The sequence below is a fragment of the Vanellus vanellus genome (assembly GCF_965231255.1).
Source record: "Vanellus vanellus genome assembly, chromosome: 5".
NCBI classification, from domain to species: domain Eukaryota; kingdom Metazoa; phylum Chordata; class Aves; order Charadriiformes; family Charadriidae; genus Vanellus; species Vanellus vanellus.
Genome location: NC_138910.1, coordinates 35548060 through 35575156, shown reverse-complemented (window position 1 = coordinate 35575156; position 27097 = coordinate 35548060). Strand labels below are relative to the sequence as shown.

The window sequence follows — 27097 nt, the reverse complement described above, 5'->3', positions numbered from 1 at the left end:
AGTGGGCCAGCTTGAGAGCTCACAAAGTTTAGCTATAGATCAGTTATCCTACTGATCAACTCCAATTAGAAATTCAAGTTGAGTTTACTGAAGTTCGGTCAGGGAAGGAAAAAAAAAAAAAAACAACGATGTGATATAAGCAATAATTAAAAAAAAAAAAAAATTAATCTAGCAGCCACCTTCCAAGTACTTTGTAATGCAGACTGACCTGCAACAATGCAGTGAATTAAAAGCATCTCTACTGCCTTAGGCCTCAGAGCTGTAATGGTTTAGTTGCACAAACAAGTTTAAAATGAGATCTACACTAAACTATTGGCAGACATCATTATAATAGAAGTAGCAAAAACACAAGAGAAAGGACAAAAGCATCAAATGGCAGTTCCATTTATTTAAAATGGCAAAAGAATATTCCGTCAGGGAAAAACACATTGCTTTTAGAACTATCGCCCATGTAAAGACAAAGCCATGAATAAGGCCATTGCTTTAAATCTTACAAGAAAATTTCACCCTGGTGAAGTAGAAAAATAATAAAAAGAAACTGCTGCATACAGAACATGAGTACAAGGTATAGCTCAAGAAACATACTTGATTTTTGTATCACAATAAAGATACACATTCAACTACTTATAAGATAAAAACATAAAGTCACCAGTTGTGATATTCTGTAGCACTGTTAACCTCAGTAACCCAGGGTACCAAAAATAAAGTCAGTTTAGCAATGCTTTCCATTTAAATACATACGTTGTGTGCTTTAGGTCCTTTAAATTTTCTTTCTCTCTGGCTTTTGCAGGGGGCACCGCACACTAAATTAAACCCATCATTTATTTTCTATGTAGCAGCTGATTGATCGAGCATTTCTGAATGGTAGAGAAGTAGCTCTGCAATACCTGTGAGGGGATTGCCCAGTGGGGCCTTCTAGCTATTCAAATCAACAGTTAAATAAATGCCCTGATTCATAGTGCATGAGAGAATTAAGTTCCTTTCCACCTGTTATAACCTAAATGGGGCATATATTATTGTAAAAGATACGAGTGCCCAGATCCTCACCTTACTAGATTAAGCACCGTGAGTAAAAACATACTCCAACCCTTTTGTACTCTTTAGGAATAGGTTCTTGTTTTGCCTGGGACTGCTGCTAGACAGCCTGACTGCAGACTGTAGATGCTTTAGTCTTGATTGTACATGTTGATTTGCAAGCTCAGCATGTGCCAATGCAGCTTTAAGACAATGTCCTAAGAAATGCTCTTCATGAGAAAGGTTGTGCTAAACATTCTACACAAGAAGACCTTGCCTTAAGAAACAAGCAGAAATGAAATGCAGCGAACGTTTTTGGCTTATGTTCTCTCAGTATGCCATGCCCTTAGAAAAGATAAAACCAGGACATGCTTCAGCAGCACGTGGATTCTGTGTGGCATACACCTGCAGTGTTTCTCTTCTGTCTGTGATGCAGAGGAAAATTCAAAGCTGTGAAAGTTCTTAAGAAGTAGTTAAGCAGAAGGTGCAAGCTTTCTGGGCGGAACCTCTGCAGAAGAACGAGTTTTCCTTTGAAGCCTTCTATTTACAGCCAACTGTTTTAAATTTAATTAATTCCCTTAAACAAAAAATGCACGTTTCTCCCATCACTCTTGCTGAGGCCCTCTTATTCCTATCCTCCTCTCTTCCTCCACTCTGGCACGGTATCTCGCTAACTGCAAATTCTTAAACAAAGAATTTCTAAACAAAAAAAGTTGCACGCGAGGAGGCTACTCAGACTGCTCTTTATGTTCCCATTAGTTAAGAATTGCTACTGGATCTTCGAGTTGAGAAACCAAAGAATTGAAGTGGAGCATGTCACCAAGTCATTGACTGCAGAGCAGGATGCATAAGCTAATCGGCTTTGTTAATGATGCTGTAAAAAGCTCAACCTTTAAGTTGAATATGCTGAACACATCTGCAACAAGAAAAGTACATGTCAATTAAATAAGCCAGGTAAAGCCCTAATACTCTAGTCTTTGCTAACCACAGAGCACAATCAGGTCCTCCCCAAATAGCACCAGATTCACCTCTCAGGATCAAATTACCACAAAGAAAACAAAAAGCCATGCTTTAATTTGGACTTCTGAAGTACGCCCCAACAGGACGACACTGCTCAGTTAACAGGCAGTACCTCACAGGCATCAGCAGGGCAACGCTTCCAAGCTGCTTATCTGCTCTAGCTTCCCTCCCCACCCAGACGCTGCAGCAAGGACTACAGCATTACTCCTTCCTCCCTTCCTGTCTCCCCTCCCCCTGCAAAATACACACTGGAAACTTTGCGCTCCTGTTCTTCACCCCTCTTCCCCACAAACAAGTGGGAAGAACAAGTGATAGCGATCCGAGTCTAACTCTGGATTCCCAGCTTTTCCTATGCGTTTGAAGAGAGGCGTTCTGAAGTGCTAGCTTCTCTCACGTGTCTGATAGATGTTTGAAGGGGAGAAAATGGAAAAAAGAAGTTCAACCCTCTCATGAAAGTCTGGTTTGCTATACGTACCACAGTATCAATCTCTGCTGGGCCTACCATCCGAGACACCTCGTCAAACTCTTCAGGAGACATGGGGAGCAGGTTTTCTGGAGACTGGAGCCTGGAAGGGTGGCTAAATGAAGGAGAAGAACAGGGACAAACCTTCACTAAAGAAGTGAGGCACAGCTGGGCTACCATGTCTGGCCCTGAGTCCAGAAGGGTCACTAATGAGCTCTCCTGTGAAGAAGACCTAGCCTGTGAGAAATACACCACACTTTGCAAAAAGCCAGCACAGCTTTAAATGAAAACTGGGCCTAGTCAGCGATCTACATTCTAATCGAAGACCAACAAGTCTTTATGAACTTGCTTTTCAAGGAATTATTTGCCAGAACAGCTACCTGCAAGTTTCTAGGGCTTTTACCTAAAAATAGTATTTCAAACACAGCATTTTATAAATGTGGTGTGATCACATCCTCAAGGAGAAAGAGGGTAAAGATCTGACAGGAGCACCTACGCCTTAAATATTGTGAAGACACATGAACTACAGCTAAAAAATTATCACTTCCTAGAAACCCAGCATTTCTGTGGAAACTTACACTTCAGATACAGAGATTAACTCAGTCTTGATGTAGCCATTTCCCTTGGGGCCATCCAAATCCATAGGTTCTGGTGCTTCAAGGAGAGAAAAAAAGAAAAGGCTTGTTTTTTTACTAAGTTTACCTCACATTGCCACCTTTATTGTGTCAAAAGTAAAGCCTGTGACCCAGAGAATACACAAGTCTCTCTCTCATGCATTTTACAGCACTATGGTTAATCCATTCCATTTTTTAGTCAGATTTTGGTTTTTTGCTTTTCCCCTACCAAAAATGAGGAACAAAACCTCCCCTTAATTTTGATGTAGCTGTACCAACACATGCTGCCAGGCCCGTACAACCAGCATCAGTCCTCTGTAATAGTGTAATATGAGTCACGGTTCCAGCTGTTAGTGGGAACTTACACCTCTGAAACATCTCACAGGCAGACATGAAAGCTGAATTAGAGGGCCAGCAACAATTATGTTTCCAGTTTGTGATCTGACTACATCTCATGTTGTGCCTCTTTAAAAACAGACATTTTCTTAACCTACTAAAACTTTGGTGCCTGTCTCATCTTTCAGCTGAGCAACGCTCAAGCATTGGTTAAGGCTGCAAAGACACTCAGTCCAACTGCTACTCTGTCCTTCCATGCCACAGAAATTATACAATGCCCAAGTATCTCAAGAACAAACATCACACTTATGCTGTATGAGCCATCTATAGCATACTCACCCTCCTTAGGCCTGGAGTAGTACTTGCCAAAGGCATTGTCTTTGGGTATGTTTGGGTACAGAAATCTCAGTGGATTTTCAGGAATGTTTTCAGCTGCCATCACTTTGTAGTTGCGAATGATATCAGGGAAAGTAACAGCAGAGAGCTCCTTCTTGGTGTATGGTTCTACCGAATGGAACTGGGGCTCTGCAAATGAGAGAAGCAGCGACTCTTAAAGGTGGTTTCAAAGCTTTTTCTAAAACCGCCCAGCAAAGGTGCATCCGCTTCCACAAATTCAGAGGTCACACGAGCAAAAGGCGTACCTAAATGACACCTACTGTGCTGCAGGTAAACATTTAATGATTGTCAAAGGGAGCACAATTGCTTTGTGGGGTAGGAAGACATATAGGGGAATAGCATACAGTGATTGGTGTATTTTGTATTCAGAGTGACTGGGGTGACCTCTCCATAGAAATTAAGTGCAGTATTTCATTAACTAATTTACGTTGTGCTACCTTTACAACCTTCTTCCAAATGATGTCATTCAAACTATATTGCCTATTAGGCAAACTATATTGCCTATTCTCTTATGAATCATAGATACAGATAAAGCCTCCCTAAATGCTCACAATACTATCACCCTTCTTTGCTCAATTTTTTGGATGGCTTAGGTACGAAGACAGCAAAGGGAAACAAGTAATTCAAGTGCATTCAGCAGTTTCTCTTCCTGCTGTTGTAGGTCTTGGGCTCATCCAAGTGAAGAGTAAACAGCTGCAGCATCCTGGCAGGTGGGGTTGATTTAAGTAGTATGAGAAGGGAAGAACCCTGATTGGACACAGGGGAGGTTATATCTCTTTGCAGCTTTTAAGCCTCTGGGCTTTCTTGAAAGGTGGTGAGAGAGTAGCTCAGCTAACTGAAGAACCAAGCTCTTCATCTGCCCTTCTTCTGGAAATGGGAATACGGAGAACTGCTAGAAAAATGAAGTAAGTGACTATGTGGTTTATCTGGGAAGAATGTGGGAAGGATGGAACAAATGTGTTAGGACCATGAGTTAAAGAAAGCTGTTTGGGAAAGGAGTGTAGCACATGAGGTGAAGTAGTGGGAGAGAACAATAGTAGAGATGGCCGAGTGTGGCTGTAGTGAACTCTTCCTGGGAGGGAAATCTGATGGGGAAGGTGATGTGGGTTTGGAGGGATGTGCAGGTGTTTATGTACTAAAGGTGTCTTGGTAAGAGAGAACCTAAGGAGGCAGGGGAGACAGCCTAGGCAGTTTGTCCTCAACAACCTTCCAGGCCAGAAGCAGTACCTGGGAAGTGTTACTAGTCCTAGCTGAAACCTTGAACAATCCACCATGTGGCTTATGAGCTATGCCAAGTAAGGTGTGTGTCTGCTATTGCTTGTGGCCTATTGCTTGTAAGGGTGGGAACTGCTAGGGTGGTGTATTGTGTTGGTTCTCAGTGTGAAAGAGAAAAGCATAAAGACATCTTGTTCTGATATAAGCTTATATTTTGAAGACAAAGACCTTCTCTGTTACTGACTTACCGTTCTGAGATCCTTCTACCCAAGTAAACGTGATTGCTCCCTCTCTGCTGCTTTCACTGAATCTTAGTAAAAATGTTCCTGGACTCTGGTCCTTCAACAAAGCACGTTCTCTCTCTTTACTGATGAAACCCATGATGCAGCTGTAATGTTGGAAAGAAAAAGTTGAGTTTACTCTTAAACATAAAATCTAAGCTGTGCTGGGCTAGCTAGGAAAACTAAAAATCTCTTGTCACTTAAAAGAGCTGAAGTACTTGTAAAACCCTTGCAGAAGGCTTTGTCCTGTGAACAGCTGGAAAGTCAGCAGCAGCAGACAGGCTGGAGCTGCCCTGTGGAAGCCATGAATCATCACAGCTTCCCTCAGCACTCTTACTTTTGCCTGATGCCTTATACAAACTTTTTTTGGTGCTCAGAATAAAAGAGATTGTCTTTTGCTGTCAAAGCTGGGCTGCGAACGCAAAGGTAAAGTTGTATGTGTGCAATATGGTCAGATCCCAGCTCGTGGTTTTAATTTTAAAAGTATACTAAGGAAGAGTTGTTTCTTCTCTTTGGCTGATGAAACAAAGTTTGCCAGGTACCAGATTGCATCCACATAGGTGTGGGGTTTGCTTTTTTCCTTGTGTGCGTTTTCTAGATGAGCTGTTAAAGCCTGTATGATTTCAACTCCCCAGATTCAATATGCTCAGCAAATGTCATTGTGTAGGCAAGGTGGCCAATGTGGTGATTATAATGGATTGGTCTGAACAGGTACTGGGGAGGGAGTTGTACAGGCCAGCACTAGGGCATAACCCTGGTCGAACCCCAACTGCTTTTTTTAAAAGGTCAGAATTTCTTTGTGGTGCTTCTTATTCCTCCAAATACCTCGTCAATGAAGTTTTGAGTATTATTAGTGCTGTCCTTCTGTGCATTAAGTCGGGGAAAGTGCTTTTTGCACAAAACCTACTAAATAATCATTGTTTTGCTTAGAACTTCAGGTGCTGTAAGCTGTCCTGTTTTGGGGTTCTGTTTTGTGGGTTTGTTTGTTTTCTTTTTTTAAATGGTACACTTTGGGTAACAAATGTGTTTGGTAGTAAATGTACTGTGTATAGTGAAAGTCTTTTGCCTTCCCATCCCTCAAGTATGAAGAAAGGCAAGTGTTCTTGAGGCTATAATACTTATTCTTTTGTATACAAGGGAAGTTTTTATCCTAATCAACACTATAGATTTGTCTCTTTCACACTCAAGTATATTTGCAGTTGTCAAGAGTTTTCCCTTCATTTTTTCTTTTTTCCTTTCTAGAAAACAAAGGTCTGTGACTGTCCAACAAAGTCAGCTGAGAGAGGAAAAAGTAATAGTACTAAATCTCTGGTTTTGATTACAGTCAGGATTTAACTTGCACCTCTTCTTTCTGTTAAACCCTAAACAGGGGATTGCTCTCATAAGTGAGAGCAATGAGTAGTGCTACTGAAGGCTGTATGCTATCAAAGCCACATGCAAAACCAGTCCTGTAGGCACACAGCCATATGGAGGCAGAACACCACATAGGACAGAACTGCAACTCTGCTTCAATAACGGTGGCAGAAGTTCCAGCTGCACTGGACTCTACTTAGCTAAGAAATATGTAGGTTTTAGGCAGTGAAACAAGGCTTGTACCGTAAAGGGCTTTGACAGAACTCCTCTGGAGCGAGGGGGTAATAATTTGAAGCCTGCTGCTGAATGTAGCAACACGGAGCGATCCTGAAAACTTGTGGGATTACTAGAATGCCCTACTAGGAGTGTGATATTGACAGGGTTTCGTAATGTGGCTAAACCTAAAACGCAGCATTGGGACCTTGGCTAAACCTGTTTCTGGCAGCAATTACTTCTGAAATTTGCAATACCGGAATCAAAAGTTTACTAACCCAGTATTAAAGGGCAGATGGAACTGGTTTCCCATATGGCAGAGTCTTACTACTTAACAACACTCTATTAAAATCAGTAAATGCTACTTTCTGGACTCGTATTGCAGACACCGAGTTCAGAGTCTGGCTGCTGCCACCTACAGGACGCTCACAATTTTTTTTAAGATGGACGATCACTTTATGACTTACACTTTGTTGTACTTCAGTCTTCCCTGTCAAACACAAAAGAGCGTCTGTTCCAGGGTGTGGAAAGAACGTACTTGCAGTGAGAGCAGAGGCAAAAAAAGACCCCAAACTAACATTTAAGCCCAGGTCTGTGACTTAAATGGGAGAGCTTGGTCACCTGACTGTTTTGCTTTAAGCCGTTGCCTCGTTAGAGGCTTCCTCACTATTAGAATTCATTTGCCTTGGATTTTGCTGGTTGCAAGTTCCACTTTATTGGATCCAAAGTATCTGCACAAACACCACCACAACCTGAGGATGCAACTACTACCCTAAATGAGTGGTCTGAGGCAATGATCGTGTTTCTGTTAACTTCACTTGAGTCTTACCCATCATTCCAGAGACACAGGAGGTGTTTCTTAATAAGCTCCAGGATTCCCTCAATCCACAGCCAAAAGGGGAAATTTTTATCATTTATATTTTCCTGAAATTCAAAATATGGAAAGGCAGCAGTGGGAGGGGGGAGAACAGGGATAATGAAACATGAGTTTTGTTAAGCCGAGAGGAAGCAAGCTTTCAATCCTGCCAGCATCTACTCGTTCTTGCATTTTTTTCCCTTCTTTATTCTTTTCCACCCTCCCCAATTATCTTATTTTTTTTTTTCCCCTTTCTGTTTCTCTATTCCAGAAGAACAGAAACTATTGGGAACAAAGTGTGTACTGAATCCTAAGGCAAGAGGCAGTGTGAGAGAAACGCCTGCCTGAGCCTACAGTACCCACAAACATGTGATCCTTCACATCATGCAGTGACACCAGTCTAAGAGCAGAGAAAAGGCTCTGGTTCCTGCCTGGGCACCGTCCTTATTGGAGCTCTTGGACATCCAAACCATCCCATGGGGCCTTCAACCAGGCTGCCTAGCAGAACACCTAAAAGACACTTTCTGTTCAGACTCAGGTTTCAATTCTTCATGAGACAGCCATATTAATGAACTTGAATGCTTTTAGGTCACCAGAGCTTTGCTCCTTCCCTGGAGTCTGCTCCTGCCTGTTGTCATTTTCTGCTTATCTACACACCAGTATAGGGTCTAAAGCCAAAGAAAATCTGAAAAGTCCTCTTGTCTTGCTGCAGCCAGAGTTATGAAATCTCATGTGGCTTTCTGCCATCATGCTGACCCTCTTAGCCACCCCATGTTAATCCTCACCCTAATCCAGTTGCCCCTGGTCTGGGAAATGTCCTTCACTATGACAGAGAATTGCTCATCTTGCTGGGTTTTTTTGATGTTTTCTGTAATAGTTAAAATGGAGAACTATTCTATTAATAGCAACTGCGCTAATAATAATGAAGAAGCTGTGTTTGAAAGATGCATTTTTCTATACTGTTTACATGTCTCAAAGTAATAGTGAGGACTAGATGATTTTGAGATTGCAAGCCCTTTTTCCTCCTGCTTTAACCTCACCACCAAAACCTCCCACAACCATGTAAGCTCTAGAATAATTAGATTAATTTAATTAATTTCATTAATCTAATGAAAAAGAAAGCACCATGGGGGTGAGGGGGGGAACAAACAAAAGCAAACCCCCCCCAAAAAAACACAACAAAGCAAGACAAAATTCCTCTTCCATCTCAATTTTTAAACTGTGTTCGTACCTTGCAGAATCTTGTCCAAGGAATAAGGCCATCTTGAGATCCTCCGCTTGTTGGCCCTGAACAGAATAAATTGACTTCAGTCACGTTCCATAAGTTACTTAGTAAGGCTGAAAAGAAAGTACTTAAGAGCACCAAGTTCTGAGTTCTTATTTACAACTCTGAACTGTTGGACTGAAAAAGAAAAGATATAGAAGGCTACTGTATTTTCATGGCTAGTGCAGGGAATGCTTGCAAAGTTCCCCTCTGGAGAAGTTCACTGCATCAGAATGACCAAATGTATTTAAACAGGCCTTGTGTAATAGGAACAAATTCATTCTGACACTTTCTATGCTGTGCTACACCTAACACTTGCCAGTTTCAAAATCCTTCCAGGAAGGAGATTGAAATCTTGCATGCGTCTTTTCCACCAAAACAACAGAACTGCAACCTGTAAGCTTTTCTGTAGGAACTCAGCAGACCCTACAGTATCTTTCTGAGAGTAACCACTTTCCTGTCTCAATTCTGGTGTCTTGTAAGATTTTGCCCCAGAAACTCTTGACTCCTAGGTCTGCCCCAGACTCATCTCACTCCTGTTGCAATCATTTCCCCCGCCTTGTTTTTATGTCAAGTGTTTCATAATGACATCCAAACCACAAAGAAAATATTATGCTGTGACTACAGTAGCTAGAGCTTTGCAGACCCTGGCTGCATTCAGAGCCAAATTCTTTCCATTACAGATCATGCTATGGATTTCAATAGTCAGAAATATGCTGCTTTTCCCCCCTCTCATCTAAAAATAAATTGGGTTAGGGGGCTTGTTTCTGATGCTGGTAGTGTTGGAGACCAAGACTCTGTCAACTTTCACATCACAAACAGCAGGTAAGTTGTATCCTGGCACCCTATCGGATTCTGTGTCCCCTTGTACTAAGGAATCCTGAATATATAGTATTCAACTGCCTGGATTATTTTCAGTAGTGAAATACTTCTAGCTGCAGAGATAAGATTTAAATAGCATCTCTTCTGTTACCAGAGCTTGACAAAAATCTCTGAAGTTCTGAAATGCAAGTTGACCACAGAAATGTCACCGGTCGCTTTGTCTTCATGATGGCTAATAAAACTAAATTACTCTCCTTGCAGAATTCTGAAAAGTAACCTACTAAATCGGTAAAGTTTTTTTGTCAGATCTTATGTCTTGGGGGAAATTAGAGGAAGGGAATTAGAGGCTGGAATGCTGTACTTACGACCTAGACCCACTAATGTCAAATCCCTTTAAATAGAAATGCTTCCTGAAACTTAATGTTAGTGGAATATACTGAATTAACAGTCTTTTTATCTAGAGTCTACTATGCAGTGTCAAGTGCCCTCTCTATCAGGCAAACTGACAAGGTGTTTGGAAACAAAACTCATGGCTGATAAGGCTTTTACTAAGGATTCTCATCCAGGAGATACTCAATTTGAGATCCTGTAATAGTTTCATAGTGTTTGCACTTTGATATTGCAACTGTGTTTATGTAAACTCTCACAGTAGTTGGGGGCATGCATGAAATTAATGGAGATAGAGTTAAAAACAAAACAAAACAAATGCAAAGAAACAGCTACTTCAAAGACTGACTAAACACATGCATTACTTCAGCAGCTCTTCAAAAGGCAGGAGTAATCTGCACTGCCCTAATGCAGAGAACTCCTAAGTTAGAACTGCACATTTTTTTTGCGACCTGACCTTCACTTATAAACTCTGTCATATTGAAAACTGAAAAACACTTAATTGCTATAAAGTGATATTTTATGAGGGGAAAAGGTGTGAGAGGAAATGAAAACTTAAAATAGATTGCAGAAAACATGTAGAGTTAGCTTTGATTCAAACAGGCCATCTGTGATGGAAGTAGACCATACCAAGTAGCTTCTCTCCCAGCATGCTCAGCTGATCCGCATTGAGTCCTCTCTTTGTTACAGAAGAAAACTGCCAACTCAGAACCTCAGAAAGTTTAGACCACTTTGCATAAGGTGGATTCAGAAAGAAGGATAGGTTCTAGAATGAAAGGGAAAAATATCATCTATGGTTAATAAACATTAATTTCTCAATGCCATTTGAATTTACAAAAGTGTATTGCCAAAACAAAACACAGATTTAAGCATGGGTGTCAGCTTGAGAGAAGTCTGCAAAAGCAGGCTGCTATTTTGACAGGCACTCTTTACCAGGAAAAGCAATTCTGGGACTCTGCTTTGGACATGTCTTCTCCCAGTGGGTAGAATTCCTAGATCGCTCAAGTGCACTGTATTTGAATTCTTGAACGTTTATTTGGCTTTTCACTGTGTACTGTATATACTGAATATAATGTCTACTGCCCTTATGTGGGTTTCAAACATTGCCCTGTTTAGGATAGGGAAAGTAAGTCACTATGCTTCTCTGTCTACATGTCAAAGCCATTAAGAGTCATCTGCCTGGAAAAAATGCAGCCGCAACTTCTATACAGACAATTCTTGAAAATTACACATAGTATTTCTGATAGAATTTTTTTTTCTTTGCAAATACCTTGGGATCAGTAGACAGCATATTGAACCATAAGATAGAAGCCCATCCACTTGGAAGCTGGCTCACGTTTGAGATCACAACGATGGGAAGGGATGTGGTCTGAAAGGGACACGAAAGCAAACATGTCAGACTATCTTGTACTACTGCTGCAGACCTCTTCTAGATTACCCACAAGCCCATTTCCATTGTAATTCCCTGCTTGCATGGTCTTAACTCTTTCACTTGAAGTTTGTATGTAGGGGAGAAAATGTCAGTATGATGAAGTACAATAAAGACTTTCATTTAGTGTCAGTTATGATAGCACTGATAGAATGGTAGAGTTGATAGCATATTGCTTCTGAAATAAATGGAAACTGATACCTAGAGAGCTTAAACCACAGGGTTGGTTATCAGACACTTTGCAAAGCGCATCTACTCTTATCCAGAGATTTGACAGCATTGTCGGTGTACGTGTTTATACAGAGATGTTGTAAAGTGTCATTCATATATTTTGAAATAACTGAAAGCTCAATACCCTAATAATTAAAAAATAAATAAAGTAAGTTTAGATTGTCAGCATGAGTGACATACAGGAATTTAAGTCCATCTGTTTCATCTAAGACATACCTCTAGGTCTATTACCAAGCCAGGCTGACACAGCTGCGTCTCAAAACTCAGAGAGTGAAGTTCTTCTGTTACAATGAGAGGACCCTTTAAAAAAAAAAAAAAAAAAACAAAACAAACAAACCCAAAACAACAAAAAAACCTTTCAGGCACTGAAAATTACCTGGGGGGAAGGTAAGGGGATTTATCATGGGGGGGAAAAACCTTTTCTGCCCAAGGTTACTTGCTTTAGACCTCAGAAACAGTTTGCTGGTCAAAGTCAAGTGGCAATGCTAACTTCCTGAAATTGCCTGTTAGAACCGGTACTCTCTATGCACCCTTTTTTTTTTTTTTTTTTTTTTTTTTTTTATTTTGGCTCCTACCTAGAAGCCATTGAAAAAATCTGTCCTTGCTAGAAAGTCCTGTTAAAGCTAGATGCCAGCAAGGGACAGTCCAGAGGGACACCGTTCTGGCAGTAGTTCTCACTTGTAGATACCTCCCACATGGATTACTTCCTAGAAACACTGAACTCCTCTCAAATTGATCTGTCATCCTGTGTGTTTCTTGGTGGGGCTGACTGGAGCATTGCCTTAAAATGCCTGAATGCCTCTTTAGTATTATGCAAAAGCTTTACACACAGGGTTAGTGCTGCTTACCTCATTTGTTCTGCTTCCTGCATTTTTCTGTTCTTTCAGTTGCTGCAAACAAACAAAAAGACCAGTCACTTGTTTACCTCAGCCACAAATGAAAGTAGTAAAGGATGGAAATGCTCTACATGCTCTAGTTGCTCAACTGTATACAAACTTGCTGCACTAGTGTCCGATTCTATTTTGTTGTAAGCTCTGGAAGCCAAAGGATTAAACTGTAGATAACTACTGCTCTTTTATAAACTATTCATCTGTGAAAATAGATATTGCACCATTATGATGTAATGCCTTTAGGTAAGAGGCCTTATAAGAACAGAAGCCATGTGAAATCAGGAAGGATCAGATGAAATACTGGTTTGTCAAAGCACCCCTCTGAATTGGACAATAAACTCCAGTGTCTGTTCTGGACAATGAAAGGAGGAAGGGAGACTTCCATGTTCACTGGTTCAGGACTTGCATTTTTCCTTTCCTGTTGTAATGATGGAACCAGTCTGATTTATCTCACAATCTGCACATCAAAAGTGTTGTATAGTCTGTTGAAGGCACTGAATTTCTTGTGGCTGCCCATTCCTAGACAACTTTCATCTTCCTGACTCAAAGCTCTTTAAACTACTCCAAGCTACGGGCCTTCCTCTGAAAGGCCTAGACCAGCATTTCTAGGCTTCTTTTTCTTCTTCTTCCAAAGAACTCGTTGCAACACAAACTGTATGGCAGCAAATACTCTTGTTTGCATTTCTAGCCATATTTCAGTGACAAAAGCAGTGGCATTTCAACTGAAATAAGACAAAGACTTCAAAAAGGGAAGAACAAAGAAAAAGGAGAGATGATCACAGTTCCTCTTGTACAAAACTAAACCATGACTTCAGTAACAAAAGCAGTTTGTCTCCTTCCTACCACACCCTCTACCCACACAATTAAGTAGATGTGTCAATAAAAGGAAAAAAAATCCCCTACCAAGTGCCTGAATTCTGCTGCTAGACTTCCATTAGTAGATTCTTCCATGTTCATTACTTTTGTGTTTGTACCCAAAATATTAAATTTCCTGAACCTTCACAAAGATAGAGAGAAAAGAATTGAGTCTCAAATTCATTGAAAGAACCCCACATTAATATAACAAATTGTAATGACACATACCCTTTGACTGAGTTCTTCTCACTTACATCTCTGTCAAAAAAGAAAAAAAAAAAAGACAAAATAAAAATCTCTTAAAGATTCTGCCACAGAGAGAATACGTGTGTTTGTTTTACTAGCTGATAGAGAACTACTAAAATGTTTCTGTGAAATTTTTTATGCAGAAGAGGACAGGACAAGGAGGCAATTGGTTCAAGCAGTCAAAATAAATAGTGCTACAGAGGCTGTCTTTTACTGAGGCTTAAATTTTGCTATGGGGGCTTTATAATCAAAGAAAGTCCTTTCTTTCACTACAAAGGTTTTAACACTTGCTCTGAGAAAAAGATTATATAGCACCATCATTCTAAATCTGCTTTCAAATCATACAACTTGTTGAATAAATTGCTGCATTACTTGAATCTGTTTTCCCACCACTTGAGATTTTACTGAGTTGCTTTATATCTGGTGTACTTCTCAAAGCCTCAGCTTCCGCATCCGCATAAGAACTTCTTTTCATTTTTTCCATTCCATGCAAGTTTCTGAACTCCAGAGCTGCTTAAGTGAACAGAATGCCCCCTAAAGATTGAATGGGAAGACAAAACCCCACCTGCTTTCTTAAAAGCACAGCTACAGTTGTTATTTTGGAGAGCCTGTTACATTTCTTTCCCTGCCCTTAAAGTAAGTCTGAACTGTGGTGCTTATAAAAAGATGAACTTGCTTCCAAAAGACTGGTAGTGGTCTGCTTAGATTGGTGTAAGTTTTTTCACTAACTGAGAACGTGTCACATGTTAAAGGTAGACTGCTTATACTGCTAATTCAAAGACAGCTTTAGGATAGCTAGATTCCTCACTAGACGCTACCCAGAAAGCAAGGTATTTTAAAGACATGACTGAATTATGTGACTGGAAACAGTGGCATTCAATTCTACACTTTCATCTAGTGCTAGCCCAAGTGAAACACCCACAACAGAGAAGTGGTTTAGCAGTTCACATGCTGTTCAAGTGCTGCTCTGTGCCTAGACTGATTTATCAGTAGTGAGCTCTCCTCTGTGCACCCAAGTGGAGCTGGTGGCAAGAAGCTGAGGCAGTCTGTACTTTGTGATGTGTCTCCAATGGCAGACAGAGATTTAGAGCAAGGGCCATGGGTAAGAAAAAGGGAGGATGTACCTGCTGCCGTGGAGAACCAGCCTGCTCCTGGCTGACTCAACACTTAAAATATGACTGCCTTTTGGATTTCTGAACACGGGGACTGCTTACCATTAACATACACAGGGATGAGAAAAATGCCACGTACTTATCAAATAAAACTTTCACTTTCAAGTTGTAGTTCAATTCCTGTAATTTCACCAGCAATCTGGAAAGAGAAATTTTTTTCAAATGACTGCAGTTGCAAAAGACAGTTTCTCTTCTATTGTATTGCTTATCACAGATGTATTTAAGCTGCACAACTCAGGGCCAAGTACAGGCTCCAAGCTTGCTCCATACAAGATAGCATTTAGAGAGGAAACTAGATGGGCAAATTAGTTATTCTTTTGCATGACTAGGTGTTCTGCATGTGTCTTCTGCTGTTTGGTTGTGTTTCTTATACACTCAATAGCCCCCACTTCTGGTAAAGGGTAAAAGGTGAAAGCAAGTTAAACTTTGCTAGAAGATATCCCCCTGCAACATGGCACTTCTGTGCCTACAGTCTCAGATGGGCAATTCTCCCAGCTGTAGGAAGCCAATGACATTAAAGGCTTAACACAAAACAAGAAGGGGGAAAGGGAAAACATACCTCAGCTTTACAGTAAACTGTACTCCTGTCTTCAGGACTAAGGGCCTCTGAGGATGTGTTGGCATGCAAGGCTGCCTCTCTACCACAAAGGAGCTATGGAAAAAACAGATTAAAGGCACTTTGATAAATCAATGTTGTCTTTAAGGAATAAGAAATTACATAAGAAGTGAACTTTAAAAGAATGGTGATTTACCAGTAGTACTATACACTTCATTCATTCAGTTTCAATCTACAGGGAGGTCTGTGTGTCTGTTTCTTTTGCTTGTATCAATGGGGCTAGAAATATTGCAAGTAGGAAGTGATTTCATAAGGGTTGGCTTTTCCTAAATACATTGATGGCTTGAGAAGGGAGCGTGCTACCTCAAACTTCCCTGAAATCAAACAGCATGTAAACACTGTGATGTAACTAGCATAATCCAAGTGAGGAGTGTTGCTTCGTTTGCCATTTCCAGCGCTCGCTAAATCCTTATGGTTATACTGCTGTGAGACAGTGCTATGTAAAACACATGCCCAAGAACTAGATAAGCTAGCTGGGTATTTCATAAGGGCTAGCTAACCCCAAAAAGCAAACTCCTGAGGCTAACCTGTTCTGACGCACTCCAAACTGTTGCTGTCTCGGGCACCTTTTGCGTAGCACTGTACTGTGTAGACATAAATTCTGAAGTACTCTTGCCAAGTCCTAGGGCAGCATGGAGACTTTTCCTTCCACTATACTCATGGGCAAGGTAACTAAACAGCAGCTGGACTTCTACAGCTCTTCCTCGTTGCCTTTGCTTCATTGAAAAGCAGTACCTGTGTTTTTCCAATTGAAGATTAGTGGTCAAAGCATCTGAATGGGACTCTGGAAACCTGGGTTCTAGCCCCCCATAACAGGGTTTTACGTACTGTATCTAAGCCTCTGCTCTTATCTGCTATATTCAAGTCTTCTGCAGCATTAATTTTTGTCTACTGTATGTTTATGGAATGGGACTAACCTTATGTGGGGCAACTACCAGCTACAGTAACTCGTGTCATAGAGATGGTACAGCGATATGGCTGGCCTCCCTATGCTGGAGACAAAGAGGATGCATCCAGATACAAAGGGTTGGACAATCTAGTGTTTGTTTATCTTGGGCGTAGCTTGGTGCTACTAGGACTAAGAGTTTGATTCTGGAATCAATGCATACCATAGCAGAGTTACAATGTAGCTGCTAACTTAAATGGTGACTGATCACAAACCCTTTCCATGGGCCTAAACCTGTGGAAACCCGCGGTAGGGTAAATCTCAAAACTGGTCATTTAGTTTCATGTCTGTAATAAACTTGAGTAAACCTCAGAAAATGCAAAGTTAGCGTGCAGGAAATATTGGGGAAGAGAAGGGAAGGTGCTCTCCATCCATTTACTCATGCAAACATAAAGACCCTTCTTGTCTGTTACCTCTGGATGAGTTGTTTGAAAAGACTGTATGTTCGGTCCTGCAGAACTTGTTTATTTTTTGTGATGGGATCAGGGTCATAGGTAAACTTCTGTTCCAGTTCCTCAAGCTTTTTGAGCTGCTGACGAACTTGCTGTAGACTTTCAGCAACAACGGTGAACCTACAATTACACAGTCTTATTACTTTTAGTGGCTTTTTGTATTGTAATAATGCTGAGACACCAGCCAGGTGACTGTCCCTAAGGACTAGGCAGAGCACAGAGAACATTTTTTGCTCATTGGAAATGTGGTGAGGTAATAAAATCAATGAAATGTAGTTATGCTGTGACAGAATGAAAATGTGTAATATAAATAATGCGTATATTTCACAGATCTGGTGTTCCTTCATGATACACTTCAAGTTCCTGAAGCGGGCACAAGTTAGAACACAGGAAGTTCCGTTCAAATACACGGAAACACTTCTTTACGGTGAGGGTGACAGAGCACTGGCACAGGCTGCCCAGGGAGGTTGTGGAGTCCCCTTCTCTGGAGATTTTCAAGACCCGCCTGGATGCAGTCCTGAGTAATGTGCTCTGGGCAATCCTGCTTTAGCAGGGGAGTTGGACTAGATGATCTCTAGAGGTCCCTTCCAACTCTGAAAATTCCGTGATTCCTGTCCAGTGCAGTCCTTGACTAGAGACATACCAGTTCTGCAGCTGGTCAAGGCAGGCGTTGGGTGGGCCACCAATGCATGCAGTCTGTTGCCTGTGTTTCCACTCCACCAGCTCCTCATTAATAAGAGCGCTCTGTGTGTGCTCTGTGGTGTTCAGCAGCTGTACTATCTTGTTCACCACTTCCTATAGAGAATATTAAATTCCCTTGTTTATTAAAAATACTTCATACAGGAAAACTCTAAGTACTGTGTTAGGTAATGCTATCTGTCTTGCAAAACTCTGCAAGGACCTCAAAGTAATAGTTTCTGTCAACAGAGGATGTTAAAAACACCTGCTTCTTTTTAGCTGGAGTACTTGCTAGATTAAGTGGAGAAACAAAGCATATTCAGCATCGCTGAATTCTGAAGACCTACTTTCTCACATCCATTTATGTCCCAAGTGTATACCTGGGATCACCCAGTGCTTGCTGTAGATGTGAGCACTGCAACAAAAGTGAGCACATCTAACTCTAATACCACTGCCAATTTTGTAATCAGTTTTTTCCTCAAGAACATGACTATTGATATGACACCTTTTCCCTTTTGTTGTTCTTTTAGCTTTACCTGGCAGGGTTTGATAAAGCTTGCTAGAAGAGAAATAAAATTGCTTATGGAGACTCTAAATTTTCAGTCAGGATTGAAAGAATGAAATCTTAGTTCAGCTGACAGTATTAGAAAAGTGTTTTTTATATAATTTATGTCAATCCAATGAAAATGTGTTCAAAATGAAGTGCTGTTGCCTTCTGGAGGAAAACTTGAGTGCTACCTTTCTCTTAAGGTCAAGCGATAAAAACATCTTCTTGAGATTCATCTGTTCTTTCTTATACTCCTCCTGCGACACACCATTGGACTCATGCTCTGTAAAGTAAGGCCAAATTGTGAAGGTGAGGCTGAAGAAGTGCTGAAGCTTAGGTGGGGGAAACACTGTGGGGAAGAGGAGACCTGCCTAGCTAATGTCAAGTGAAGTATATCTTTAAAGCTTAAGGGAGGAAATATTTACTGCCTCCTAAGTTTTTTTTGATTTCTCTTTTCCCCCTTCTGGAAAGGAGGGAGTCTACACTTAAAGCACTAATGTAAGGAAAAGCCACTATCGCAGTGAAATAATTGAGACGTGAGTTTGCTTGCTTTTTAGAGCAAGAACCTGATTTGAAATAATGATAATATTGTGTAAAGATACACACTGTTCTCATGCTGACTTCAAACACGAATCGTTCATATTGCTTAACCTAGCAACACAAGTCAACTGTTACTTGAAGGGAGGATGTTTACAGCCTCCTGAGGGTAGCCCAGGCTGACAGATCCTACATAGTTGCCCTAGCTACTACCTCTACTGCCTACTGACCTGAAGTCAGAGGTTCCCATCTGCCTCATGGAAGCACTACCTGCCCCCAGGTACAAAGAGCAAGATTGTGGCTCAGTGCTCCCCTTAATATCTTCTGAACATGCCCTTCTTCTGAGGGACAGTCAACTACCAAATTATGTTGGACACTGAAGCCTTAACTAGAACAAAGTAGTCAAAAAGAGAGACAGATCTATGTAAGGAAACCAGTGTGGACTACAGCTGCATGTGCTTCCCTCAATACACTAGGGCCTACAAAGCAGGAAGGCATTTGTGAAATACAAGATGGGAAAGAGAAGCCTAAACTTAACTATTTAGGTGTATGTTTCAACAGTCACAGAGTCTATAGGGTTTGCCATTTCTAGTAGCAAAGGGATGTAAAGGACAAAGGAACACTGTTAACAGAGCATCTCTCTCACTTGTAAGAAGAGATGGATGCAGAGAATGCATTTTCAGGAATTTAGGTTTTAGACTAAAGCAGAACTAATGAAGGAGGGACATTATCAAAGCAGAATTAATAAAGGAGGGACATTAACAGTATGTTTGCCTGCATATCATTAGCTTTAGTTTCCTGACATGACAGCAGTGTTTACTCTTACAAACTAGATGCAATAGGGTATGTCCTTGATAAATTACTCACCTCTATTCTGCAAGGTTTTACATTTAAAGTCATATTCATCTTGCATATCCTCTAATGTCTTAATGTCTTGCTCCACATCCTATAAAGCACAAATGAAGGCAGCTGCAGTTATTGAATACTTTCATGTAATGCAAGACTACTTCTGATTAGCAACTGCCTGGTACCAGCCTGTTACAGAAATGAAATCCAGCTCTGTAGCAATGCCTTCTCCTGGAACTCCCTAACAGGAAACACCCCTAGACTTAATCACCTTCTATTCACTCCTCTCCCTCCCTCTTCTAAGCTAACTAAAATCCATTCATTATAAAATATGGAGAAAGCCCTCACTGTCTAGCCATGTAAATTCACAGAGTTTAGGAGAACCTAGGCTACAGTGGAAAAACCTGAAACGGCACACAGCATTTTAAATGAACTTTCACATTTTTAGGTATTGCTTGGAGAAAAGCTTTCTGTCATAACAGTATTTGTTAAGATAATAAACATCTATATGCTAAATTAAAATCTACCTTCTAGTTAACAACTAATCAGTCAGTACATGATTTCTTAAGAATTTTTCCTTGGTTGCTAGTATTTCGGATGGGTAAAATGTTTTTGTTGCTAAAATTTAGGCACAAGAAATATGATCTTGCTAAACCAGTCAATTCCCAGTCTTTCTTATGGTGCTACTGACAAATAATTACTTCCCGTTTTCAGACAATCAGTGTTTATAGACTTGAAAACCAAACCCTTACCTTATTTTTGTTTGTCATTTTAGAAAGTCTTACGTACTGAAAGGTTTTCAACATCTGCGAATCAACAAATGCTACTTTAAATAGTTATGCTATACTTACTATAACACTGTTTTTCACAGCCTTAACTTTTGCATCAAGCTCCTTCTGTTTGTCCAGCATTCCAATCATAGTGTTCTGTATGCTCCCCACTTCCATCTGAAGGAAGCAAGCAGAACAACAACAGAAGTTAAACCAGTGACCCATGACAGCAAATACTTTTTTCATTAATGTAAGTTAATGGCTTTTGTTGACAAACAGCCTGATGAAGCATGGCTTGCTCTGAGAAATCATACTAAGGTTTTATAATATAAAATCAAGTTCAGGTGAATCTACAAGAAACAAGGGAGGATTAAAAATGCCTGGGGGGGGTGGGTGTGTGTGTGGTGATGCATGACCCAAATATATTGCATGCTGGAAAGGCAGTTGCGAGTGCTTTATATCATGTGCCAGAACATAAACTGAACAGCTGTACTGCAGCTACAAGGGCTCTGCCAGAGTCACATTTTTAGAAGAGCTTTTTTGGACACAGTTGCATTAGGCCACTCGTTGAAAGCCTATGCCTGAGTGCTCTTCCCACTCTACCAACACACACTCAAAAACTTGCCCTAAAGGGAAGTATTTAAGTATCAGAACCCATGCCTGGTCAGTCATCGCTTTATTGCTACATAAGTAGATTACATCTAGCTATATAGTTTGCATGCCTTTCCCAACTGCAGAATTTTTTTTATTGCAAAAGAGTTCTCCTTGCAAAAGAAAAAAACAAAAAAATGAAGTTAGGGAACAGATGAGGAAGGAGAAGAATCCAGCTTTACCTATGATCCAAAGGAAAGAAATAGGCTTCATTAAAGAAACAAAACCAGAAATAACTGGGAAGGAGAATGATGCATCATTTTCCCAGAGACGCAGTCCAGAGAAGCACCAATGTTCAGCTGCTTAATACAGAGTAAATTCAGGAGTAAAATGCAGAAGAAAAAAAGCTTAAGTCTTGCTGGAGAAATAAGGCAAGCACTAATTATTAAATTGTAATAAAAATCTGATGAGCACATCAGGCTGTATTACAGAAGCATTAAAAAAAAAAAAAGCGTAGCTTTTACATCACTCAAGGAATAAAAATTATTTCCTGGCCATTTCCCCTCCAAATGCTTCATACAGCACAAGCAAGCCACATCGTCCAGCTGGTACATATCAGTGTTCGCTCTTCTGTCTTTAAGAAACATTTTGTGGGACAGAGAGAGGACAGCCTGTTTCCTCTTTCATTCTTCTTCCACTCACTCTGTCCCAAATAACAGTAAAGGGTAAATACAACTGGAGGAGATTCCAAGACTGTTACCTGATTTGACAACTGGGCACTGTTCAGTATTTTTCTCTCTTCTTTCAGACAGTTGTAGATGATCATTGCCATGTGTATTGGGTCTTCTTGGAAGTTATCCTGGCATTAGAGACAGTCTATTGTTAAAGTTCATACCCATAATTTCTTGTCCTTCAGTAAACCAATTGGCAAAAAGACTAGTGGGCAACTGTGTGTGAACCTCGGGGCACACATTGGTCATAACATACTCCAAGACTACAGGGAGCGGTGACAGCTGTAACCATGTCCAAGAATGAGTTTCTATTTTAGTTCATTAGTGTATAAAGAGAGGGGATTCAGCACAGAGCAACAGGAAAAGGTCAGAGACATTACTGGGGGAAGCGAGATACTACCCTACAGTCCTAGGGAGAGCTCATCTTGTCTCAAGAGTCACCTTCCCACACCTTTGAAGTATAGCTGCTGGTCTTGAAGGGTGGTTGTTGTAGTTTGACAGGTACAGCTCTTGCTTAGTGATGTAAAGTAGATATGTTAGCTGGCTCTTATGAACACACAGTCAAGGCTGGATACAAATGCAGTGTTATTGTTTCACACGCATACAAAGTTGAAACGGGCTCTGGAAGGAGTACTACCCTGCTCCACCCAGGATGGTGCTGCCCTGGGGGTCACTGAGCTGTGCCAGCCTTCTTGACTGATCTTTCATTGCTGATCTATAGTTACTGTCGGGTAAGTACAGCCCAGTCATGTTCTCCTCTCTACGGAAAACACTCCCCTAGTTGCTGACTTGAAGCTAGGTGTGTGGACAACAGGCTGTGGAGAAGGTGACTCTATGGAAGATCCTCTGGCATAGAGCCCTACAGGGAGAAGGGGAGAACTGACTAATGAAAGTCATTGAGTCCACTAAGCACATGTTCTGCACTGCCACTCGCTACCAATTGCTTTAGCCCTTTTCTTTGTCAGTAGAATACAATGCACAGGACTGCTGTCTAATGGCAAGTCCTTTGCTGTTAACTGTAGTTCTGCAGTTACATGGGAAGGATTTCTTCCCCTGTGTCTTTTCTGCTTATTCTGACACTGAGGAAACCAGCTGGGGAAGGGGTGGGGTAAGCGAAACTACGTTCGAGAAAGCACTTCAAATACATGCAGAAAACACCTTACCAACAGCAACTTTCTTTTTTTCCTAGAGTTCTCAGAAACTCTAACTGTGCTGGTAACAAAACTTTAACTTTCTAACTGTAGCCATTTAAAACAAAAATAGAGCCACACTTGAATTCTGACTTTTAAATCGTGATTCTCACACATTCTCTGTGGAAAAATCTCTCATAGCAGGGTAGTCTGCTTAGAGGCATCCAGTTGCACTACTGAAGCAATTCAAGCAAATGTATAGGCATATACCCCAAGCATACCTGAAGGTTGCGTTTGCTTTTCCTTATGTTGTGTTGCAGCAAAAAGTTGTTTTCTATCAAGAATCTACTAAATTGATCATCGAGCTGTGACAGCAGGTCATGGAATAACACCGTAGCAAAAGATACGTTGTTGGCTGCATGTTCCCTAGAATAATTTAAGGCATGCTTGTGTTAAATACACTTTCAATACAGCATTGAAGAAATTCATAAAGTAGTACTTTAGTTTTAATCCCCAACTCCAGCTGTAGTATATGCAACAGTAAGAATTACCTTCAAACATAAGCCAGTTTCATTCTCTGAACTTTGACTTTACTTTCCTTGATACAGAAATGTTGCTTTTCTCTATTATTCTTGCCATGTTTTGTGCAACTTCATTTACTCATTCCATGCACATCAAGAAACTAAAAGTGAACCTGATGCATGTGCATGTTGTATTACTCTCCTAAAAAGATGCTCCACAGAAATCTTTGCAAAAGTTCAAAGTCTGTGAACAGTGAGAGACTGAGCTGCCAAGGTAGTAAATGATTGACCTTAAAACAGCTGCTTTTGTTACAGACCAATCAAGGGAAATATGAGATGGTACACTTGTTACTTTAGGTATTAGGCCCCTCTAGAAAGCCCTGAAGGGCAGGAACACAGGCTATAGCACTCACACTGCTACTGAAGCATCCTACCAGCAAAGGTTCACCTAGCAGCTTGCTTCCCTCCTGCTGCTGCCTGTAACTGCACGTATGAGAACACTTGCTTATCACGCAACCTGAAGGCCTATTTCTATGCTTACCAATCTTGGTTTTCCAGCCACTGTGCCAGGTACTGCCTGATTTCCATAGGAAAGCTGTCATCGTATAGCTGGTGAACTTGTTCCAAAAACTTGGAATCAAGTTGCTGTAGCTGATACCACTGAGTCATCCTGAGAAGAAGGGGGAAAATAAATCAGTGTAAATGTTTAAGCAGTATTTGGACTGAACTGGTGAAAAGCAACTCATTTGAAGTTTTCATGAACAATGGCAAAATTGGCGGAGTAGGAAGGAAAAGTGTTTCCAGTGAACAAAACCATTTTCTTTTCAGCTGTAACACTTTTAGAAAGCTAATAATTAAAGATTTTGAAAAGAAAAATTTCAAAAATTGCAAATTAAGACAGTGCACTACTTCATGAAAAATAACTCAAAGCTAAATCACCCTTTACTATGAAAACTTGCATTTTTTTCCCTTTGAATCCCTTTTCACAGCATTTAGGGTACTAATAGTGTTACTGCTCTCTTGCTTAGTAGGAATACAGGAACGAGGACCTGTGTGTTTGATACCTGTACTCTGTGGGATTGAGATCCTGTGTATGGAGTTTCACCTTTTGTTGGTGCAGATATACTCACCATTACCAAGAGGTAGAAAATCAAAGAAACCTCTAGGGGCTCACTTCAGGTGCTCTGAAAGTAGACTAGATCTCAAGTTGCTTTAAGTGGAGAAGTATTGGAGAGCTGTTTTTTCTACTATGTGCTTTGGTTCCCATGATCAAATTTTTGGGCTAAATTAAATAATGTCTGCAGCAGACACAGGTTACTTAAAATGAACTAATATGACTGTGAGAAGCCATGTTGTACAATAACATTTCTATGACAGAGTGGCTGTATGTTCTGACAGACGGTGTCTGGCTGCAGACCTGTCTTTGTCTTGTCAGTGGGCTGCAGGTTAGTCTTCTAGTGGAAACGGGATGTAAAGATATGTCTAAGGAACAGTCCAGGCTGAGAACACAGATGGTAAGATTCAAGTCCACTCATATCTGCAGCTTTTAAGAAAGGGTGATAGGACCTATCCAAGGAACAGGACAGCATTGGGGTGAAGGACTATCTTGTTCTTGGCACTTGGTGTTTGTATGCCAGTTCCCTCAGCTACTGAGTGGCATATCCTATGCGGAAGAAGTGAGTGCAAGTTAAACGTGCTATTATGTTTAAAGTGAGAGGCTTTGAGGATTTTGATGTGCATGGGATTCAGATTACAGGTAACACAGCATGTCAGCGTGCTGCAGAGGCACCAAGGCAAACAGTTAAACATGACATTGGTGAGGATAGTTGGAATAACTTGTCTTAATGCAAGAAGTTGGTCTGGGTATTTTTTTTTCCCCTAGTGTTTAAATTAAGACGTACTCCAATCCTCCTGTGTCTTACAGCAACCAGACTGAGAAAGGACTTAGGAGCGGTGGCAGAAACCCATCCAAACAGCTACAATAACGCGGAAAACGCGATCCTTGGGGATAGCAAACGGGGAACACCGAAAAAGTGGAAAGTCAGCACCTTGTTGCTGAGAAGTTGCTAGAAAGACCAATACAGGGTTCATGTCTGTCATTGACAAACTGACAAGCTGAGGTGGTCCAGGATGGAAAGCCCCATTTGCTGTTCTGCTGTCCCCTGGGTACGGGCACCAGGACCGCAGCCTACAGCCACCTCTGGCGAAAAGGGGCTTTATCTACGGGCCTGTGCGCCTCGGTAACACCCGCGGGTAACACCCGCGCCCGAGGCTGCCTTCCACGGCTAAGCTCCGACATTCAACCCCGCCGCCTCCTAACAACTCCATTCGTCCTGTTATTCCCGGCTTCCCGGGTGGCGGCCGCCCAACGGCAGCCCGGGAGCAAAGGGCGGGGAACAACCGTCCCGTCCCGTCCCGTCCCGCCACCGCGGCTCGGACAGCGCTCCCCCATGTTTCCCCTCCCCGTCCCAGCCCCCTTTCTCGCCGCGGCCGTTGGCGACCGTTAGCCCCCGCGCCGCCCGCACTTACGCGTGAGTCGAGGCTACGCTCCGATTCCGCGCCGCAACCGCCGCCGCCGCCGAGAAATACCCGCAGCGCCGAGGAGCCGGGGGTGAGGGAGGGCTGGCCGCAGGGCCAATCAGAGCCCAGCTTCCGCGGCCTCGGGCCAATGGGCGCACGGCGGCGCCGGGCTGCTCCGCCCATAGCCCTTTCCTTTCATCGGCGAAGGGGAAGGCCGGGTGTTCCCGGCGTGGAGCTTTCCCCCCTCCGCCGCCGGCCACCCCCGGTGCCCGACCGGCCCCTCATCACTGCGCCGGGCTTGCAGGCAGAAGCACCGCACGTATAAGGTCGAGAGAGGTTGCACCTGTTAAGACGAGGCTACCCAACAACAGGCGAAGCAGAAATAGGGCGAGCGCCATCCCCGCGGACGGGCCTTGCTCTCTGCCGGCTTGGGGCTTTCCCAAGCAGCCGGGCAGTGCGAGAAGACTGTGAGAGGGTGTGCGGCTGTCGGGAAGGTGCTTAAAAACTGTTTTGAGAAGTAGGATGTGTGAGCTGGTGTAACAGGTGAAGGAGAAGGATGGGCTGCCGCTGCCCGGGAGGCCGGTGGTGCCGTTCTGGTGTCCCCGCAGGGAAGGGGGCGGGGGGGGGGGTGTGTGTGTGACCCTGTCAGGAATGAAGACCGTTAGGAGGCGACTCCCGCTGCCCCAGGAGGAAAGACACTGAAGCGTAAAAGCCGAGGGGCGACCTCCGGACGGCAAGCTAGCCAGCGTGGGGCTAGCCTGAGGGAAGCGATAGCTTTGGCTTCGAAGCCAGCCGCCCTCACCTCTCGGGTGAGGCTCTGGTGAGCCTTTTCCAGCGACGCGCCTCGCAGCGGCTGCGGCTCCCTCAGGAAGCCCTCCGCGGCCTGGGCGGCCCGTAATGCGCAGGCGCGGCGGCGGGAGGGGGAGCGCCGGGCCGGGAACAGCCGCGCCACGTGACTTCGGGGAAAGGCGGCGGAGAACCAGAAAGGACCGACTGAGGGGAAGGCGAAAGTGAAAGCTGCCGCGGCCTGGCCCCGCCTCACCTTCCCCCCAGGCTGGCTGCACGCCCGGCGACAGCCGCTGCAGGGTACCCTGTCTGTCAGCGGAGCAGTCGGCCGCAGCGGCGACTGGGCCTGCTTGGGGGCTCCGGGCGGTA

General features: G+C 42.4%; 1 protein-coding gene and 1 long non-coding RNA gene across 2 annotated transcripts in view; one reads left to right on the top strand and one right to left on the bottom strand.

Annotated features, from left to right (window-relative positions):
• Window positions 1–368: 368 nt before the first annotated feature.
• On the bottom strand, window positions 369–25990 carry STAT1 (signal transducer and activator of transcription 1). Its single transcript, XM_082483193.1, has 24 exons — window positions 25952–25990; window positions 23964–24092; window positions 23183–23327; window positions 21801–21899; window positions 20531–20626; window positions 19701–19779; window positions 18488–18579; window positions 17715–17866; window positions 17033–17191; window positions 15617–15709; window positions 15137–15196; window positions 13868–13897; window positions 13688–13781; window positions 12743–12784; window positions 12111–12194; window positions 11505–11603; window positions 10865–11000; window positions 8993–9048; window positions 7735–7829; window positions 5307–5446; window positions 3787–3972; window positions 3076–3151; window positions 2510–2612; window positions 369–1930 (listed from the first exon to the last, which is right to left on the bottom strand). The coding sequence occupies exons 2-24, from the start codon at window positions 24089–24091 to the stop codon at window positions 1907–1909; spliced, it is 2268 nt and encodes a 755-aa protein (XP_082339319.1). The 5' UTR covers window position 24092; window positions 25952–25990; the 3' UTR covers window positions 369–1906.
• The window catches only part of LOC309671882, a 69004-nt gene continuing 46601 nt past the window's right edge, over window positions 4695–27097 (top strand). The window contains exon 1 of the long non-coding RNA XR_014269200.1: window positions 4695–4748. This is a non-coding gene — a long non-coding RNA (uncharacterized lncRNA). The remainder of the gene's footprint in view (window positions 4749–27097) is intronic.